The 21,551-nt window shown below is 41.0% G+C and overlaps 1 protein-coding gene across 5 annotated transcripts in view; it reads left to right on the top strand.

Annotated features, from left to right (window-relative positions):
• TBXAS1 (thromboxane A synthase 1) overlaps nucleotides 1-21,551 on the top strand; it is a 262,140-nt gene that overhangs the window by 151,395 nt on the left and 89,194 nt on the right. For 4 of the 5 annotated variants that reach the window (XM_083859365.1, XM_083859369.1, XM_083859366.1 and 1 more), the window contains 4 exons: nucleotides 1,531-1,647; nucleotides 8,936-9,024; nucleotides 11,533-11,681; nucleotides 13,633-13,763. In XM_083859365.1, the coding sequence (XP_083715491.1) occupies nucleotides 1,531-1,647; nucleotides 8,936-9,024; nucleotides 11,533-11,681; nucleotides 13,633-13,763 (486 nt within the window). The remainder of the gene's footprint in view (nucleotides 1-1,530; nucleotides 1,648-8,935; nucleotides 9,025-11,532; nucleotides 11,682-13,632; nucleotides 13,764-21,551) is intronic. The other variant, XM_083859367.1, reaches the window with a different exon arrangement.

Here is a 21,551-nt window from a genome sequence, read left to right on the forward strand (position 1 = left end):
ATGAAAGACACTATGAAAGAAAAGGCTAAACCTCAAGGTGATCTTATTAAGTTGAGCAAATAATCATAAAGGGAACAGCCATAGTTCAAAGGGACATGTTTTACATGTTTTACGTGACTCTGGGGAGTAACCAGCTTTAATGATAAAGGCGGGGGAATAACTTCCTAGGGAGTGATTGTTCAGAAAGAAGTCTGAAAGTTGCAGGGAGCCACAAACCAGTTCATGAGTATAGTGTCATGCTGTGGGATGTAATATTCCGGGGTGAATAGAGAGGAATATAACTTGCAGAATGTCTGGGGAAAAAAAACCAACTTCCTTGCATGGAAGGCCAAAGCAGCTTCCTTCCTACCATGTTGAGTCACAAGGACTGTACCTTGAAAAAGAAGTAAATCAGCAAGGTTATGCAGAAGAACAGTACCAACACTGAACAAACAATCCTAGATAACATAACTGATAAGTATGTATTGAGTGAAATGGTGTTTGGTGGGGTAGATGGCTCCAATATGCTTAGTCGTTGTTACAACCTTCTGTATGTATGGGCTGCTGCGAAGATGGGGAGAATGGTTTCTCTGCCTGTGACAGCACAAAGACTAAAGTTCCAGCAATAGAGATTGTGCTACCATGGTAAAAGTACAGCACTGGAAGAGTTTGAGTGGGGAGGTTATTGCATCTCTGTTATTACAGGTCATCAGGAACAATTAGGAAACATCTTCTGACATAATATTAGATGTAATATTTTCTGCTGTGGGGCTGGACATCTGATTCTTCTTTCAGGCAGAAGTGTGTTTTTTTCTGATGTGCTTCTTGTTTTATTTTTATCTTTTATATCCTTTTTACTCCTTGGTGTGAATATCTCTGTTCTATGGAAAAGAATTTCTTAGATGGTGGGGGAGATTTAATGTAAATTCACAGTAGTCATTTTTGTACAGAACTTCATGGGGCAGTGCTTAAAGCTACTATATTTGACCAACTGCTGCAGCTGTAAGAGTCACAGACTACAACTTCTTAGTGAGAGTGTTCCTTATAAAAAAAGTAAGGGCTGGGACTTGCTTTATAATCAACATATTTTCTGAAGACTTTTAAAATACCCTAACAGTCTGACATACCAGCTGTCACTGGAAATTGTGTCCCCTACCAACACCAGCATGAGCTGCATTGGCACTCATGTCACACAGAGAGGGAGTGTTGACAAGTCCTCTTGCTAGTCATCTTAGAAAGACAGGGAAGAAGCCATTGTTTAGTGAAGGCGATCTCAGGAGAGCAGCAGGAACATCAGAACCAGAGCAGTCTGAGAAAGGAGTTCCAGGACTGGTCTAGGACTTTTACAAGCCCAAGAGAAAATGAGTGCTGCAAAAGAGAAATTTTCCTCAGCCTTATCCATGTTTAGCTTGGAGTGTGGGACTGATTATAACCTGTCTTCAGGGGACAGCAGTGCAATGCTATTCCTGAGCAATCTTCCCAGGTTCCAGAGTCCTGAGTAGCTGTAGTTGCATTTGTATTGAAATTGAATTATGTTTTCTTTCAACTTAGAAACCGAACTTGATATCCAAGCCAATGCTTGATAGCATCCTTTGTCTTCGTGATGACAGATGGAAGTATGTGCGGAGTCTCCTGACCCCAGCCTTCAGCAATACCAAACTGAAAGAGGTAAGGTGTAGACATAGCTGCTTTCATAATTTGAAAGACTTGTGCAGGCATCTGCTTTATGTAGGTCCACATTAAGAATAGGTAAAACCTGCTAATTTGTGCCACTTTATTTAGACCTGAAGAGCACATGCAGCAGAGCTTCCATACAGCTTGGTTCAGATCATAGGCTGGTAAAAATCCAAATAGCTCTCATCTGAGGATATGATTCTCTGTCTTCCTCTGTTTCAGTCAGTTTGTCCATGAAAGTGTAGCATACTCAGGAAGGACCCTTACCCCTTCCTCTCTCCTGCCCTGTTAGGTGTAAACTTAAGTCCAGGAAAGGTTATTGTTCCCGGTTGGAGCATAGCTTTTCTTGATGTGCATAGTCAGCAGCTCTCATGTTAACACAGGAACTGCTGACAGTCTATTTTCATTTCTCCATCTCCTTTCCCTTCCCTTCTCCTCCTATTCTTTAATCCTTTCATATAATAAAATAAGTCTCTGGAACAGAATGTCATTGCCAGATAAATACCTCTGACTGAAAATAAATGTCTCTGCGCTGACCTGCTACTAATTTCCTATAAATGTATTAGCATTTGCTCAGCCATGGGAACCCATTAACCAGTAACAAGTCCTGTTCCAGTGATAATGATATCTCTTAATTAAATGTATATAAGTGATTGACTGGTTAAGTCTTCTTTCAAGGAAAACTACATAAAAGAACCCCACAACAAAAAAAAAAATCACCTCTTCCTTTTTATGTTTTATTCTGAAAGGGAATCATGGCTCACTCCAATGCTGAGTCCTGGGTTGTAAAATTTTCCACTGGACAGACGCTTGTGTTGTTTTGACATGCTGTTCTCGAAATCCACAGTAACATCTAAATGTGTCTGGCTCTCCCAGCTCTATAGACAGCGGTCGCTTAGCAACGCCAGCTGTCACCTCTTTATTATGGTAAATTCTAATTGGCCGCCAGCCTGGCGGAGATGCTGATTAATCACGACTGACAATGCCATTGGTTATGCACCCTGACGTTTGCTCTGTCACAGACTCCATCACAAAATTTCAGCAAGGCAAGGGTGTTTAAATATGCAAGTGATTAGTTGTACATGGCATGGTGGGGAGAGGAGAGTTTTGCATTTTCCTAGCGGAAATTAATCTGCCTTGCTGCAGGTCATCAGCTCTTTGCTCAAGGACTAACAAAAGATAACGCCACACTCCCCTCAATTTGTGGAGAGCAACCTCTGCTGGCACCAGTCGGGCAGGCTTGGCTGAGGAGCATGGTGAGGGCAAGAGAGTGGAACCTCAGGGATACTGCTTTGGGACTGGGCATGCACGACTTTGCAGGGTCTGGCTGATCAAACCAGACTGCAAGAAGTCATGGTACTTCCTTTGCACAGCTTTTTGGTCAAGCTGGACTGCAGGAATAATGGAGGAGATAAAATGGAGGGCTGGCCAGTGCCTAATAGCTGCCTTGCATGCAAAGATTGAGATCTTTCTTTTTAGCCTGAGAATCAGCTTTGCTCATGCTGCTTCTTCCAAGCTCTGTGGGAAGGCGTGTGACTGTGCATGGGTTTAGGGTGACCTAGAAATTGTCACTTTCTCCTCCCATTCAACAGCAAGTGGGAAAAAGAGGAGTGGGGCAAGTCTCTCTGAAAGTTCAATTTTGCTTTTCTCTCCCATGCCTTAACCAGAAGTCCATCCATCCCTGCACAGACAGACACTTGCAGTAAGCCCATGTGAGATTAAGAACTGCTGTTGAACGGATGTGCTCCTCATTGCATTTCATTTTCTACCGTAATACATTAGCAGTCCTAGGATTTGAAGTTAATGCAACTTAAGTCCTTGCCCATGTGCTTTTCCTGCTGTTGCTTAATTAAGAAGCCATACCAACACTTCTCAAAGGAAATCAATGCTCATTAATTATGATCTCACTTTTTAACTCTCCCATATTTGGTACTCTCTCAGAACCTCTACAGCAACATGGAAACAAAAATACCATGTTCTAGTATTGGCCATACTACAGAGTATCCAGAATTATCTGCAAGACTTCCTGTTTATAATAAACCCTTCCTCTCTACTTTGAATTACAAACACAAATTTGGTATTAATTTATTGCATAAGAATCTAGATATGCTACTTTATACATATTTATAGATACTACTTGGACATTCCTTATTTCTTCTTCCAAAATATCAATTCCTTTGACAAAATCCCACACCAAAGTCTTCCACTCTGTTCACTCTGGATGACTGCCTTAATTTTGTTCCTCTATGCAGACTCCACAATGATGCTGGAGAGGCTGCAGACTTCATGAGTATCTTTGGAGAGTGGTTCCCCTTGATTGCTGCAGCCCCTAGTGCCACTCCAAACATAGACTTGTCTGTCTGAATGCTCTGAGAGAATTGGGAGTTATTAGCCTATGACAGAGCAATAAATGTTAACAGCTCCTCATGCTCCGCATAGCAATCACTTCACATGAAAAATGCACTGAGGGACAGAGAGTTCAGCATGGGTTTCTGATATCTCTGTTTCAGAAACTGAAGAAAGGACAGTTTCAGGGCTAGCAAGAGTGAGAAGTGAGAAGCTGCTTTGGCCTGGCTGCTGGAGGATAACACTCAAGACAGAGCTAATGTGTGTTGCTAAGATTTAACCTGCAGTGCTCCACAGAGGCAGCTGGGGCTATGGGCAGAGGCAAGCTTTGCCCTTGTCATTTCAAAGAAGCAGTGTAATGTCACTGCGAAGTTCACTGAGCTTGAGGAATTTCTCTGTAGTATGGCAAATATCTCCAACTGTCAGCCAGCAAATGATAAAAAGATGATTCCAGAAATTCTGAATTTTTCAAAGTTACAGGAAATGAGGTGAAACTAGAGGTTATAGAGTTGTTTGGTAGCCAACATAGTGATTTCTGTGTGTCTGCAGAGAGTTGTTTTTGCAACATTTTTCAAGAATTTCTGACATCTTCTCCAGCTTTCTCTTTTCTCAATTTGTCTTTAAAAGCTGTGCACTGTTTCACTGTTGCTTTTATGGATTTCTAGGTCTTGGGTGCTCTCCCTTTTTAATTTTCTTTTTCTAACAAGCATGTACAGATTACTAAAGGAATCCACTTCAGCTGAAGGAAGGTTTGGCTCTGGATGACACTGAACACAAATACTATAGTGGTGATGAATATAGCATAAAGCAATAGACTTGTAAGCTTGATCCAGCAGTAAGATTGGGGAGCATCCTATGTGAGATGCCACTAGAATTGGTAGCAGATCTAATAATAATAAACTCTTCCCAGAAAGACCCCTGAATGAACCACATAGTGCCATTACTGTGGGAGCTATACAAATGAGAAATGAGAGACAGGAGACAGGAAACCCAAGAAATGTCACTTCCAGCTCTGCCATTGACTGCCTATGGGTGATCTGACAGAGGCTACTTAAATTCTCCGCACATGAAACAACTTTTATATGATAAGGGGGAACAATACCAATCACTGAAAGTTGATCCAAGATGTAATGCATGAGGAATCAGTGAATTATAATACCTAGCGGCTCTAAGTAACAGAAACACTTCCCAGTGTTCCTGTCATGCTCTACTCAGCTGTTATATATTGAAACAAGCTGACATGTTAGTGATCTTGCTGTACCAACCTTGATTCCCTATTTAGTATTTCTTATTTTGTTTCTCTTCCTTTTGCTGTGGTGCCTATGATGATCCTGCAGTTCTGGATCCCTTGTCAGACTTGATAAATAGCTTTACTCTCTTTTACAGCCAACACCAGCAGAAAACCTATTGATTTTTTTTTATTCTGATGGTGCTGCAGTAGTCTTGTCATCTCCTATCAGTATGTCAGCGATCCTTTCCTCCATTAACAAACCATTTAAACAAAACAGAGCACAAAAATTAAAGAAGAGAGCACAGCTTAATGTAACATTCTCCTAAATAACCTGTGAAGTGGTGTATGTGTTGAGGCATTTCTTTCAAACAAAGGGAGACATAAAGCAGAACTTGTAATAACATGGCAAAACAGTGCAGAAAAATCCTCTAGTGTCACTCTCAGACATGTAGATCTTTCATGTCTCACTAGGACATAAGATCTGACATTCCAAACATTAAGGTTTCTTTGATTTGCTGTTAGTCTGTGCACATTGTTCAAAGGCATTTTGGGAGTGTCTCTGGAAACTGCTGTTGTTGCTGGTCTAAGCAAGCGTGCTCACCTAAGGCAAAGCAAATCACTAATGTAAAAACTGATATGTGGAATGTGCATAAACTTGAGCCACAGGCCAATATCTTGTTGAGTTGCTCATTTTGGTAAATTGTGCCCAGGAATAGAAGGGCTCCACTCTCACATGATGGAAACAAATCCTCTCACAAAATATCTTTCTGGCACTCTGATCTTTTCCTGGTTTTATTCAGGGACTTGACATCGGAAGAGAAGCAATTCTTGTGCTAGGGATGTATTCTTTCTCCTTCTCCTTCCTTTATATTTCATAACATTGGTGGGACAAGAGGCCCAAGACGACTTCTGCTTGCTGTCTGTGGACAGTAAAGTCTTCAGTGTGTCTGCCTAGAATGAATATGATCCAGCCTTCTAGTTTTTAGTTTGGATGCTAATAATAAGGGGAATAATAATAATAATAATAGTGATGAATACTGAGGGCCACATATAACTAGAGGAATGTAATTCTGATGCCTTTGAGTAGTGCAAAGATCCACGTGCACTGTGCATAAGCAGAATTGGAAGCTAATTGTTGTTATGTGCCAAATAGCGTATTTTGGCAGGATTTATACAGCAAAGCCCCTGGCATCATGAAAACCCTAACCCCAAATGCTCTTATTTGGCAAAAAGAAAGAAATTTGGACTCTGGGCTACTCTTGCTATTAGATAACTGTCAGATCAAATATTTACAGGGACCATATTGTTTAGATTTTTCTTCATCCTTTTACTCTCAGCCAATCTGAACACAAAGCAGCTGGGGTTTATTTACCTACCAAGAACTGAATCTCAGGCAGGTTATGCAGGTTTTGTGTTCTGACTGGCAAATCAGGATGTGTGGAAGTCACTGATACCCAGGGCAGTGTAGATGAACATATCTGTTTCTGTGCCAGTTCTTACACTTGGTATAGTTCACCTCCCCTGTCACTTCTTTATTTTTCTTGACAATGGGACAAAGATTTTGAGATGTTATGAGACTGGAGAATGTTTCAGTCTGTGGTCTTTGTAGTCTGCAATCTTGGACTAATTTATGTCCCCCAGGGGAATAAAAACCCAAACCCAACCTAGGATTCCAGAGTAGATATCCCCTGTAGCTTTCATACACAAATATTGTCTTCATAGCATGACTCTATTATTATCATGCTAACAGTAAATCAAATCCATGTGCCCCTTTCCCTATTTTCCTGGTTAGATTTACTAATAAAAATACCTTATGGCTAGGAATGAATTGCAACAGTATTTCTAAAGGCTGGTGGAATGTGCAAAGTGCAGAGGTGCTGTGGGACGCCCTGGCCAGACGTATATGCCCCTGATGTCTCTGCCAGCTGTTGAAAAGGGATAGCAACCAGCTGGCTGGTTACAGATCTGGTAATGTGATGAGGAATAAAAGAGAAAATAGGGCAATAAAAGGAAAATCTGAAATGATCACCATCTGTTTCAGAAACATCATACCTGTTAAAAAACGAATTTTTATTTTGTTCTCCTTGGCTGGTTCAGTTCTCTGGGGGGGGGCTGGACCCAGAAATCTCTGAATCTCTGAAGGAAGTATTTTGCCTTGGTTCAATCTGTTGAACAGAAATGTATTAATTTGGTTGAACCATTTGAGAAGAAGCTTGCTGCAGGGGACATTCTTTGGAAAGCCAAAAGGGGAAGAAGGCTGTTGCATACTGTGCACCTCCCAAAAGTGTAACAGTTACTTTCAGCAAACACTAATCTGGCACCAGAGTTGTGAGACTGGCAAAGCCCAAATCAACCCAGCTTTGCAATGTAATTTCTCTCATATAGGCACGGGACCTCAAGAGCAGCTAGACACATTCTTGAGTCATACTTGTGCCTTTGGAAAACATATTGGATGCTCCCGCGTTGGCCTTTTGACTGCGTAGAGTCTTGCCCATGTGTTAAGATGGCAGTGTGCCTGTGCACAAAGTGTTATGCCAGTTTCACAGAGCTAGAAGTGCCAAGCAAAATGGACTTGGCTGGGCAGGCTGCGTAGCTCTCAGAGTGTGCTGCGAGGCTGCAGTAAGTCTTTTTTGGTAACAAGAATGTCAGAGGAGTAGGATTAGTCTGTTCTCAGGTTTGTTGACATCCCTATGCTAAAGGAGGTAGCTCAGGAAGGAAAGGGAAGTTTCTGTGTGTACATTTCTGATGCTTGGCATAGTTGTTGAGGCAAGACTGATATTATGTTGTAGGCTGCTCTTGGTAGTCTATATGGAAAAGAGATATAGGATATGATTTCTTTTGGTTCATGGCTGGATTGCTGCTACCCCCTTCCTCTCTCCCCCCATTTGATGTAATCAGGGATGTCGAATTCCTCATATGTAGAAATCTAAAAAGATAGAAAGTGAGACTTTAATGAGGCTTTGATATTTGCCTATGCTATGGTTTCCATGAAGCCCTAAAGAAGAGACCATTGCACTGTTAGCTACAGCCAAGCTGTGGTTAAGTCTACCTGACCAGCATGTGTCGGTGACTGGAAGGAACCCTTAGGTGAATAAATTTACACAAATGTCCATTTAATGACATCACCTCCAGAAAAGCCTTTCTTCGTGTACCAATAGCAGCTTGCCCTCATCAGCTTGCAGTGGTATCCAGGGTCATTTTCTAGTGTACATGTTAAGTCCCTCAAAGTGAGAGACAGCAGGATAGAACTGGTGCCAATGCCTTTACAGGGCTTTGGAAAACATTATTCCTTCTGCCCTGCAGCATATGTAACCTAAATGTGATGTAGTCCGTATAGAGATCATGATAAATCATTGTTTGGAATAGGGAATGATTTAACAGAGAGGGGGATATTTTTGCCTGATAGCTCTCTGTGTGTGTAGCCACACTGGGGAAAGAACCACTGGTCAGGTGGGTGGCACAACCTCTTGTATTTAGGCCCAGAGCTGGAGAAGGGCATCCCTGTAATGTGTAGGCTTATTTTGAGCAGAAAGTGCCAACATTTCATCTTACGTGTGCACAAGTGCCTAACAACATCTGCAGAGGAACCGGAGAGGTCTATCCCATTTATTGGATAAAAATAATTTTAAATAATTTTTTTTGTTTAGTGTTTTTTTTTCTTGGCATTTTAATGTTTTTTTCACAATTCAATATGTTCCTTTCTAGATGACACCACTGATAAACCAGGCCTGTGACATCCTGCTGTGTAACTTGAAAGTCTATGCAGATTCTGGCAAAGCTTTTGATATCCAGAGGTATGTTCAACATGCCAAAAATTAGGAGCAGATTATAAAGAAAGAAAGAAAAAAAATCGATAGCAGCAGTTATTCTAAATTCACACTTACTGTATAAAAGGTGTTTTTTCCTCCCTCACTTTAAAAAGTAGAGATCATAGTTTAATAGAGGGTGTGTCTGATAAAAGTCTTTTCTTCATGGGGTATGCCAGTGCATACTTGAAGAGTAATTCTGGTAAAGCATCTAATGTATTTCTGGCAGTTATTTAATGAAATTTTAACAGGTGGAAGCACAAAGAAAGGCTGCATCAGTCCCTGTCCAGTATGTTCTCTACAGGCTGCCAATAATATACAAACATAAGAATTGATCTAGTATCAAATCTATCTAGTCCATCACTCTTTTGCTTTTTTTTTTTTTTTATATGAGGCTTTTTCAAGCACTTAATCATTCTTACCACATTCTTCATAACTCCCTCTCATGGGATGCTAGCTTTTTGTGAAACAACAGGATTAGTAGTCCAGATGAAAATGCACCACTGATTTATAAAATGACATTTTAATATTTTCCATATTATGCTTTCTCATATTTGTTATGTATTTGATATCCTATTATCTTTTCTGTTGCTTTCATCAGAGGTCTTCATTGAACTGTTCCCAACACTGTCTAGTCCCTTCTCTGAGCAGATAAATTTCCTCTAAGATCCAGGGTAGTAGTTCAAATGCATTCTTTCTAACAGGCACTATTTTTGCTTCATTTCCTGGGTTGGTCAGTGCCCTCTGAAGTTCTTAATGATTTTCCCCAAAATGAAGCAGCACAAATAATATTGATTCATCAGAAGAAATGGTTATTTTGCCACAATTTATTAATCTTCTTTAAGTACATCTGCACACGTGCACATGCAAGTTTGTGTGTGTGTGTATGTGTGCATGCTCACAGAGATCTCTTTATTAAACAGCTGAAGACATGCTATGAAACCTCAAGATACATTATACTAGCCTAGTGCTGGGATGAAAATTGATCTTTTCAGTTCTTCCAATCTTTTCTCTCTTTTTTCCATTCGTCCTTTGTCTTTGACTGGTCTTTTAGCTATTGATCCATTATAGGTTTTCACTTCTCAAGAGACACTTTGGAAAAGACCCTTTGAAAGTATAAATGAATGATGTTGACCATCTTGGAACATGATCTTTTAGTTGGTTTACTATGCTACCATTTTAGCAGGTTTGATGTATTTATAAATATGACTCTCACTCCAATGCAGTTTTACAGAATTGCCTTGGGAGTTGTTTTTTTTTGGATGTAAAGACCCAATTTGTAACCTCCAATGGCCTTAGTTGTCTTTAGGCATTTTGTGTTTTGCCAACAACTTAAAATTTAGTTTTTAAGTTTTGGTTTTTTTTTTTTTTTTCAGTACCTTGAAGTGGTAGGTGACAGCGTCCTAAAATTATTGTTTTATAGGAATGCCCCCTCTTTTAACATTTTAACTTCTAATCATGCTTTTTGTGTGTATAAGAGTTGAAGACCAAAAGAAGATACTTAGTTTTGCAGTATTGTTGTTATCTTTTAAGCCTTCTCTGATATGATCAGAATGGCAGATCACAATCATAGTTTAGAAATACTGATCAGGATATAATGGGCCTGACTCCTGTTCTTCTCTTCATACATGCTCACTCAAATTAAAACACCAGAGATTCATATTAGCCTTTTGTAAGGATCATGGAAGTACTGACATTGCTTATTTCACAACAGATCAGAAGAGTCAAATTCCAAAGATATTTTACAATCTCAGTCCACTTATCTCAAAACCTAATAGAGCTGCTAAAGCCCACTAGGAAACTAAAGATGGTAAGACAACTGGATAGATGGTCAGATGTGCAGGAACCATTTAATAAGTTCTGAAATTTCTAGATCGTGATCCACAGATCATTTGGTGTTCTGAAAGCACTGGCTGCTCCTCTGCAAAGATATAGATTTCACATGGTGTCAGTTTCTCTTGATTTTGCCCAGAGTTACATTACAGAGGAGGTATGAAGAAGAGGAAGAAGAAGAAGAAGAAGAAGAAGAAGAAGAAGAAGAAGAAGAAGAAGGAAATCCTTAAGGACCTTAATTTTACTTAAGAATGTCTTGTCTCTGAGAGTTTAGACTGGACTTGAAGTAGGTGTGGTTTTGCAGTTAAAAATGAGAAAGGAATTATTTATTAGGATGCATATTAAGAAAATGCTTATGTATTTCTAAGGTGTTACATTTGATTTCTAAGTCATAACAAATAAAATAGTTTTTAATAAAATTTTAGTGGAATTACTGAGCTGTATGAAAATATGTTCACTTTGTAGGTGTCGAGAAAGTGATCATTACCAAGCATCAGCATTTGTCAGAATGATGGAAACATCTCTTGTTGGCAAAGCTCAAATCTAAAAGCAAAAGGAAACTCTGTGGCAAAAAAAATAATACACTGTGATGTTCATTGAAGCAAGATATTAATGGATATGTGATTTGTAGATAATGATTTATCATTCTTCAATTAAATGCAGGTGTTACAACTGCTTTACCTTGGATGTTGTTGGTAGTGTAGCTTTTGGTACTGAGGTGGATTCTCAGAAGAATCCTGATGACCCCTTTGTTAAGAACTGCAGAAGATTCTTTGAAATGTCTTTGTTTAAGCCTCTTCTCATTCTAATCCGTGAGTATAGTCTACATTTGTCTGCTTTCTTGTGGTAATTTCATAGAAGTCATTCTCAAATTGTAAAACATGCTGAAGTCAGAGCAGGAAGTATCATAGCTGACATTATTCCAGCGGGATTCAGAGTGCAACCTACAGGCCACTTTTATCCTTGAGATTTCCACTGTATGTTACAGGTCTTGTCACCATTAATGAAACTTACTCCAGAAACTGAGTCCAGGAACACAATGCTCCTGGTTTATCTGACAGGAAAGTTTCTGGGTCCTGCAGTTTCTACAATAGTTTTAATACACTTCTCACTAAAATAGAGTAATTGTCCTCTGGAACCTAAGTGTAAAATTTTTGTGCATTTGGTTTGCTTAGTAGAGATTGAAATCCCATCCATTAACAGTAAAGAAGAGAGGTGGAAGAGTATTAACAGATTGTGTGAGTACTCCCATTTGTTTTTTGAACACTGTCTGCAGCCTGGTTAATGGCTCTGAAGAATAAAGATCATAAAGTGTCATGAAGAGAATGCATTTATTTTAGAATAATAGCTAGGCAATGCAAGAGTGAGTATAATGCCACGTAGTTCTAGGGCATGAGAGCTAAGGGTTTGTGGTGGTGATGATCTTGATCTTAATTCAAGGGCAGTAAGAATCACAGTGGAAGAAGCCACAGCATAATCAAGGCTTTTGAGGTTTTATCATATTGTTATCTAGACCTGCACACAGTAGTATCAGGTGGCACAGTGGCAAAGTTTCCTGTGCCCATCTGATCCTGCTGGCATTACAGATTTCACCTGTACTTGCAGCACATCAACTGCTTACTTCTGGAGTTGTGTATCCAAATTGCCCTGGGATTAACATTTAACCTGATTGCAAAATGTGATTTGTAACCCACCTCTTAAGGGACAGAAATGTGCCCCTATACATCTAAGAGTGTGTTCTTCGTTAAGTAAAGTTTCTGTAATGTCTGGAGTTGGATTCCTTGGTTCATCTCTTTCTGCTCATTCATTAATGTGCTGGGCATTTCCACGATGTAGTTGCCCTGTTGGCAGGACAGCCTTTTTCCAACAATTGATTTGTTAGTCTTAAATTGTTCGTAAGTTAATGAGGGGTTTATTAGGACGTAGGACTTCACTCAGGTTTCTAGGATTTGACTATAAAAGTATGGACTGGAGACCATCCTAGTGATAGCATCCCACTTCCTGAGTCTGTTTAGAGAAGCAAAATAAATAGAATCATACAATAGTTTGTGTTGGAAGAGACCTTAAAAAGTCATCTAGTCCAATCCCCTGCAATAAACAGGGATGTCTTCAACTAGGATAGTTTGCCCAGAGCCCTGTCCATCCTGACCTTAAATGTTCCTGGGGATGGGGCATCCACCACCTCCCTGGGCAACCTGTGCCCCTGTTTTACAAGCTTTATTGTAAAGAACTTCTAATCTGAATTGTCTGTCTTTTAGTTTAAACCCCATAGTCTTTGTCCTATTGCAAGAGGCCCTACAAAGCAGCTTCATCCTTCATACAGGTCCATAATAATGGGGAGCTGTAAACAGGAATGAAAACGACCCAATTTCACGTGTTGGTAACGTAAGCTGCTAGGCCAGTTCAAGATCACCCACCATGCCTATGTAACTGTCTGAGCAGGCAGGGGAAATAATGCCCCTCTTTGTTGTGGTGATTTTGTGACACCAAAAATCTGAACCAAAATCCTGAGGCATTGTGGAAACAAGTTTGGAAGTCATCTGTCTGGAAAAAGAGTCCTGGCCAGCAGGGTCCCTCTAAAAAGGGATCCTCTTTTACTTCCACCCCCACAGGTTGCACAAGGGAGAGGAAGAGAGGAAAAATCAGTTTTCATAAAAGAAACACATCCCACTTGATAAGTTTTATAATGTTATGAAAGAGTGAGGGGGGCTATTACATGCTCTCACAGCGATTCAATGTTTTCTTCTTTAAAATCTCTTACAGTTTCTTTCCCGTTCATAATGATCCCATTGCTACGCATTTTTCCCAACAAGAAACAAAAGGAACTGAATGGATTTTTTATCAAAACCATAAAAAATGCAATTGTCTACAGACACCAGCAAGATGCAGCTGAGGTAAGACAATTTCTATGATAAATATATGGATAAGCAAATGTTTTGAGGAAAAACTGGAAGTGGCATAACCCTCTGTTTGAAAAACAAACTCAACCTCTTTGAACATTCAAATGTTTTAGTGTAGATTTGATTAATTTTAAGCTTTATGTACCATCAGGTAAAATTGTTAACACAGTCCAATATTGCTTTCCTTAGTATTTCTCTTCAAATAAGGATACAGAAAAGTTACTTCTGGGATGACTTTTCAGCCTAGTTTCTAGACCCAGAAGGAAGGATTCAGCCTGTGGAATTTTTTTTTCATCCTAAAGTTGTGTGTCAAGTCTACACTGCTTTTCCTCAAGGACCAGAGAAAAAGAAGCCTCCACTGAGTGTTTTGACCCAGTCTCTCCCTAAGAGCTGAGGCAGGTTTCACAGAGTCCTGTGACAGTTCCTGCTTCTTTGGAACACAGGAAGAACCTGAATGTCTGGTTAGAGCACTCACTTGATGCTGAGATGGCTATATAGAAAGGTAGTAAATACCACCTGAAGTGTGCACACAAATGGCTACCCATTGTTAGCAAATAATTTGTTACCTCTTTTTTTTTTTTTTTTTTTTTTTTGATATAAGGCACTCCGAGGAGGTTTTTTGTGTTTGTTTCTAATCACTCTTGTTTTATGGAGTATGTGAATGCACATATATTTTTATGAAAGTTTCTCTATTTTTGACATGTGAAGCATTTGGAACGTAGGCCTGTGCTTTGGTTCTGTGATACAAAAGTTCTTCTTTTGTCCAAAAAAACAAGCAGAAAGGAAATTTAATCTCAAGATTTCTTTTAATTTAATTTTATTTTTTCATTTCATTTCATTTCATTTCATTTCATTCCTTGACTTGTCATTTCATTCCTTTCATGATCTCAATATTTCATTTAATTTCATTTTGTTATATTTCATATAATTTCATTTTTTACTTTCAATTTTTAAATTTAATTCAATTTCATTCTTTGATTTGGCATGTCATTTGAAAGGAAAGGAAATGAAATCTGGAGATTTCATCTAATTCCATTTTGGTATCATTTAATTTCATTTCATTCCTTGACTTTCATTTCATTTTCATTCATGACATGAATTCCCAAGATTTCATTTAATTTCTTTGTTTTTTCTCTTTTTTTTTTTTATTTGCCTTTACCTCACGATGTTTCATTTAATTTAATTTTATTATTTGATTTTTCATTTTATTTCCTTTCATGAAATAAAAATTCATTTCATGAAAGGAAATTAAATCTTGAGATTTCATTTAACTTCATTTCCTTAGGTTTTCTTTAATTTCATATTTTTTCATTTAATTTTTTTTCATTTCACTTCATTTCCTTTTATTGCATGAAGTTTCATTTCATTTCTTTTCATGAAGGAGTATGGATGCATAGTGAGAAACAATATCAGTGAGAATTCCATTTTTAGGTAACGGAGACAAATTTTTGCATAACAATTGGCATGAAACACACAACATCCACATACATGAAGGAAGCTGTTAATATTGAAATCTAAGAGATGCTTCTTACAGCTCTGAGATGAAGAGTAATACTGAGGGAGTAACAACACAAGTGAGAATGGATCCTCCTTACTTATTCTCACAGCTTCACCCCATGGCTGCCACTTTGCAGGATAAAATGGATTTTGGTTTCCCCTACATTACTTCCAGGACACATTTAAAAGTAAAATTAATATTCAAAGATATTGCTGCTCTTTGACTATTTCTGCAGTGATGTCTCACTTCTACATTTGTTGCAGTTTATCTCTACATGCTGCTTGTTGTTCCTTCAGCCCACCTTCATCAGTCTTTCTTTTTCTTTTCATCCGAAAGATGGTAAGCGTCACTGACTCGTGATTCATAAACATGGTTCTTGGCCCAGGCTGAGTGCTGCAGGAATATTTTCCAGCAGTGAAGATGTGTATAAACTGCTTGCAGGCACCTTATTTCTACTGCATAGGTCCAGTGTGAACTTTTAATGGAATACAGATGTGGCTGTAGGTATGGACAGTTTTAAATCAAAGATCCATGCCAAAGAGGTCTGATTGGAAAGTCTGTTCTGTATATGAATTATGAAAGGATAAAAGGGACAGTGAAGCAGCCTAATGTGGATTAAAAGTGGTTGCTGTATTAACCATTATTAATGAAATGCAGTGTGGCTGTAGTAGTGAGGGGATTGATAATGGGCTAAACCCTTCACCATGCTAGAACTGGTCACTCCCTTAAACAAGGGAAAACACAGAAAAAACAAGACTGTAGTGACAAGATCAGGAGGCAGAGATCTGCCTAATGCAGCCTATTTGCAGGTTACAGTAGTTGATGGACCAGAGGGTTAAGGTTCTATTGGAAGGGCTATTGAGAGGTGCTGTAAAAGATACCACATGGCAGTAGCTGCCCAACAGCAGGACACTGTGGAGAAAAGTGCAAGGTCCATGACTGCCTGTAGACTTGTCTGCTCCTGGACTTTTGCTTAATTTGCAAAATTGGCATATGGGAACTATTTAAAGTGCTAGGAGTTAGACACTTAGGGACAGATTTCTAAAGGCAAATTAAGTCCCCTTTGCAGTTTAGGATCATTATTTTTCAAAAGTGATTGGAAAGTTTGGAGCTTTCCTTTTTTTCCCTTTTCACTGGCTGTTTTGTTACATGCTTTTAGAATTTTGACTGTTTAAGTTGGTGAGACATGAGTCTTGTTACAAATATAGGCAACTAATATTTGCCGGAGACATAAAAATTGTTATAAATGCAACGGCAAATATCGGATTAATAAAAGACAATTTATTAATAACAGAATATCGAACACCAGAAAAATGAGAAAACCACAAAGTAGGAGAATATCAGCGCCGCGCTGGGTGGACAGGGGTCCGCACACCAAGGTACAAGACGCCCAAATCCACGCTGGTGCAGCTTTCAGTCCACCCTTTTATAGGATTTTTCTGCCCTTAGGCAGTCCAGGTGTCCAGGGCGGGCTGAATAGTCCGAATTTCTTTTCAATGGTCTTCCCGGATCTTGTCAAGTCCTGTTGTTCCATTCCAGGAAGTTTCTTTTCTTATGTCAGTTTCACAGGTCAGTCTTATGTTGATTTCAGTTTGCATGTCGCGCCAGGGAGTTGATGAAATCTGCATCATCGTCAAGAAGGAATTTCTCCTTGCATTGGCGAGGAAGTGATTCTTATCAAGGTTGGCCAGAGTCTTTGTCTAGTCTGATGATTCTTATCCTGTTTCACAACTGAAGCCGTGCAGGCTGAGGGGGGAAAACGGTTTGCTTTACACTTTATTAACATTGCTCTTATTATACATCGGATTATTATTTCATACACGAATTTTTACCCCAAATTTATCACAGTCCCCCGCCTAATAATTCCTCAAATTAAAAATTTGTTTCTTTTATTTACTTTGACCTCAATTCCAATTGAGATCACACTCTTCCCAGTCCTCCTGAGAGGATTCATCACCTGGTTCATTTTACTCTCAGGGTCCATCCCTTCCTCGTTCCTTGAAAAACAAAAGGTCTGATCAAACTGCAAACACACGATTATCACCCGGAGGCAATAAGTCAAAAACGATGGGTTCAGTATCAAAGGAACCTATTTCCTCATGTTTGAGATTCTTCCCTTCCCAATACAATTTTCCACCCATGTTACATATTTTCAATTTCGTTTTGTCGTAGCACAGGGGATTCACCTTGTAGTAGGCAAGGAAAGTAGATTGCCTCTTTCCTCCCACCCATACAGTTTTGTTACATTGCTGACATGTTTGCACCGGGTAAGGAATTTCGAGTTCGCGCCTTTGTCTAATGAGTGAACAGGATCCCTGAACAGCCCGCCCTTAGGACTTGCCCCTGAGCGTTGGCACCGGACCCTTTCTTCCAATTCACAAAGGTGAAATCGAGTGCCATTAGCCCAACAATCACCCAACTGCCTTTCCAGAGGACAATCCATTATCTGCCCGGTTTCTGGTGCTGTTAAGCACCATTCACACTTCGCAGGAGGATTCTCCCCCAGGAGCGCCCCTGGAAGGGCCCCCTTGGTCTAGCACACGGCTAGACTCAGGACTGTCAGGATTCCCCACCAAAATACCCCTCTGCCTTGCCCTTCACCCGTATGTGAACATACGGCGGGGTAAACTATCTTCTCGGCAGCAAGGGTGTGCTTCAGGGGCCCGTGTGGTCCTGATGGCAAACCTTCTCTTGTAGGTTGCCCACCGGGATAATTTGATTGTATCCCCTCGGCAAGGTACTTTGATGGTCCTCCGGCACTCAGCTGCTAAAGGCTCTGCTTTAGCGTCCAATTTTCCCTTTATTCCCTTTTTGAAAATTTGGTACCACTCAGGAGAGTCTAATTCCAAAAGTCCGGCCCGAGTGGCAAGTATTAAGAGACAGTCTGTGTTCTCCTGCTCCTCAACTAGACAGTTAGTACACAAACCTCTAGGTCGATTCCCTCCCCAACAATGGGTGACCCAAACCTGTTTACAGTATACACACTCAAAATGAATGAAAGGAAAACATTCACAATCTGGGGTATTGCAACTTATCTGACTGGTCATCTAGGTTGACGCCTGAGTTTGATTTTGAGTTCTCCGGGAGGAGTGGTGACCTTCCAGTCCGAGGCTTTTGGGTCCTTGATCTTTTTCACCCTTGAGGAATGAGTCCAACCCTTCTCAGCGGTTCGAACTGCGGTGTCAGTGGTGAGCAGCACCAGGAACGGTCCTTCCCACTGCGGGGCGAGAGGAATTTCTTTCCAAGTTCTGATTAACACTTTGTCTCCCGGCTGAATCTGATGGATTGCAAATCCGAGAGGGGCACTTTGGGGAATGAGTCCACGCCTTCGAAGCTCCTGTAAATTTTTGTTTACAGTGATGAGATAAGGTTGCAATTGCACATCCTCGACTCGGGGATGTCCCACCGGCATTCCGTGTTTGTATGGCATCCCATACAACATTTCAAAGGGGGACAGCCCCGTATCGGAGTGGGGCATGGTTCTCACATTCAACAAAGCAAGGGGAAGGCATTTCACCCAACACATTTTCGTTTCCAGCATGAGTTTTGCCAATTGTGATTTTTAAAGTCTGATTCATTCTCTCTACTTGTCCTGAACTTTGAGGGTGCCAGGGGGTGTGATATTGCCATCTGATTCCCAAGGCCTCAGTTAATTTGTTTTATGATTTTTGAGATGAAATGAGTCCCTTGATCTGAATCTATGCAATCCACGATTCCATACCTGGGGACTATTTCTTCCAGTAACACTTTGGAAACTGTTTGAGCCATGGCTTTTGCCCTTGGGTATGCCTCTACCCAGTGCGTCAATTTGTCCACTATAACCAATAAGTACCTGTATCTTCCGACCTTTGGTAATTCAGTGAAATCCACCTGGATCCTTTCAAACGGCCGGTATGAAAGAGGACGACCTCCCCAAGCCGCTTGCCTGGATCTGGACCGGTTCACTTTCTGGCAAGTCACGCACCCCTGTACCTCTTGTTTTGCCAATTCAAAGATTCCCTTGCACCCAAAGAACTTCAGAAACTGGTCAGCCAATGCCCGTGTTCCCCAGTGGGTCTGTTCATGCAGATGTCTCAGGATCCCTCTGGCCACACTTTTCGGGACCAATTCCCTCCCGTCCGGCAATTTCCATTTCCCCATCTCCAATGCCCCTCCTGTCTCCTTAAATCCTTCAATGTCCTTTTCTGAGGGACATATTTGGATCTCGGAGTCCTCCTCCCCGACCACCTCGGGGACGCTCACCGCGAGCAACGCTGCCCTTTTTGCCTCCTGATCAGCCAGGTTATTACTGCGGGTTTGAAATTGCAATCCGGGCTGGCCCTTTCACATGCACCACCACAATCTCTTTTGGTTCCCTGATTGCCTCCAAGATTTGTCAAATCATTTCCCCGTGGACCAAACCTTTCCCCTTCGTGTTTATCAGACCTCTCTCTTCCCAAATCTTCCCGAAAGTGTGAACCACCCCAAACGCATACCGAGAATCGGTGAATATGGTCCCCCTTTTTCCCTTCAACCTTTTGAGAGCCCTTAGGAGAGCATAAAGCTCACAAGCCTGGGCGGACCATTCGGGTCTCAGGGGGCCCGATTCCACCACTTTTCCCGTTCTGCCGTCCACCACTGCGTACCCTGATTTTCTTTTTCCTTCCACTACTCTCGCCGATCCATCCACAAACCATTTTTCTCCCCCTTCCAATTCCTGGTCCTCCAAATGTGGTCTTACTTTTGTCTGGAGTTCCACGATCTCAGCACAGTCATGCAGCAATTCCTCGGAGGGGTCTCCAAACATGGACTGTGCAGGGTTCTGTGCCGAGGTGGTTTTTAACTCCAATCCCGGGGAGCTGATCAGAATGGCTTCATATTTCAGAAGCCTGGAGTCGGTCAACCACTTTTCTGCCTTTTGTTGTAGAATGTTTCTCACATTGTGAGGGATGTAAACTATCAGAGAGGCTCCAAAGGTGATTTTCCTCGCCTCTTCCACCAGGAGTGCCACTGCGACTATGGCCTGCAAGCACGTAGGCCATCCCCGACTCACAGGATCCAGGATTTTAGATAAAAATCCTATAGGTTTCCTTTTGCTGGCCCATTCCTGAGTCAGGACTCCCTGTGCAGTTTGCCCACTGACATCTACAAACAATTGGAACTCTTTACTCACATCTGGAAGGGTCAGTACTGGGGCCGTCATGAGGACCTCTTTCAATTTTTGGAAATCCAATTCATCCTGCTCAGTCCACTTCACCCTGTCGGTGTTCAATCTTTCATACAGAAATTTCACCTTTTCACTGAAACCTTCAATCTACTGTCTGCAGTATCCCAGGAGCCCTAACACTTGGCCTATTTGCCTTTTAGTTTTTGGAGCGGGCAATGCTATGATTCCCGCGACCCTCTCAGGGTCCAATTTCTTTTTCCCTTGGGACAGCCAATGCCCCAGGTACTTCACTTCGGGCTCCGTGAACTGCAGTTTGGATTTTGAAACTTTCAGACCCTTAGCTCCAATAAAATTCAGCAATTCCACAGTACATTCCCTCACACCTTCCTCAGAAGATCCAGCTATTAGCAGATCATCCACATACTGCAACAGTTTTGTCCATGCCTTCGGGGTAAATTGAGTCAAGAGGTGTTCCAGAGCCTGCGCGAACAGATTAGGGGATTCCACAAATCCTTGGGGAAGCACTGTCCATCTCAACTGCTGTTTTCTGTTGGTATCGGGGTCCTCCCACTGAAAAGCAAAGTAATCTCTGCTTTTCTCATCCAAGGGGCAAGTCCAAAATGCATCCTTCAGGTCAATCACACTATACCACACATCCTCGAGCGTGAGCCGATTCAATAAAGTATATGGATTGGCCACTACCGGAAATCTAGTCCTGGTTCGAGCATTCACTGCCCTCAAATCCTGAACTAGCTGATAACTTCCATCTGCCTTTTTCACAGCCAGTATAGGGGTGTTATGGGGGGACATGCATGGCTCTATTGTTCCTCCCTCCAAAAGGTCATCGATTACCCATTTGAATCCCTTTCTCCCTTCTAGGGGAATGGGATACTGTTTGACCCGTATAGGGTCCTCGGGGTTCTCGATTATGATGTGAATGGGGTCTATTTCTAGCTTCCCCACCTCCCCTTTAGAGTGTCCTACCTCCAGATTGATGTCTGCCTCATCCTTCTCGGTGAGCTTAAACATTTTCACCACTAGATCGGAACTTCTTACAACTATGCTAATTCCAAGAGCGATAATCATATCTCTCCCTAGCAGGTTGTAATCAGCTTCCTCCACCAACAACAAATTCCCC

Source organism: Zosterops lateralis (assembly GCF_965231275.1).
Source record: "Zosterops lateralis genome assembly, chromosome: 4".
Classification (NCBI taxonomy): domain Eukaryota; kingdom Metazoa; phylum Chordata; class Aves; order Passeriformes; family Zosteropidae; genus Zosterops; species Zosterops lateralis.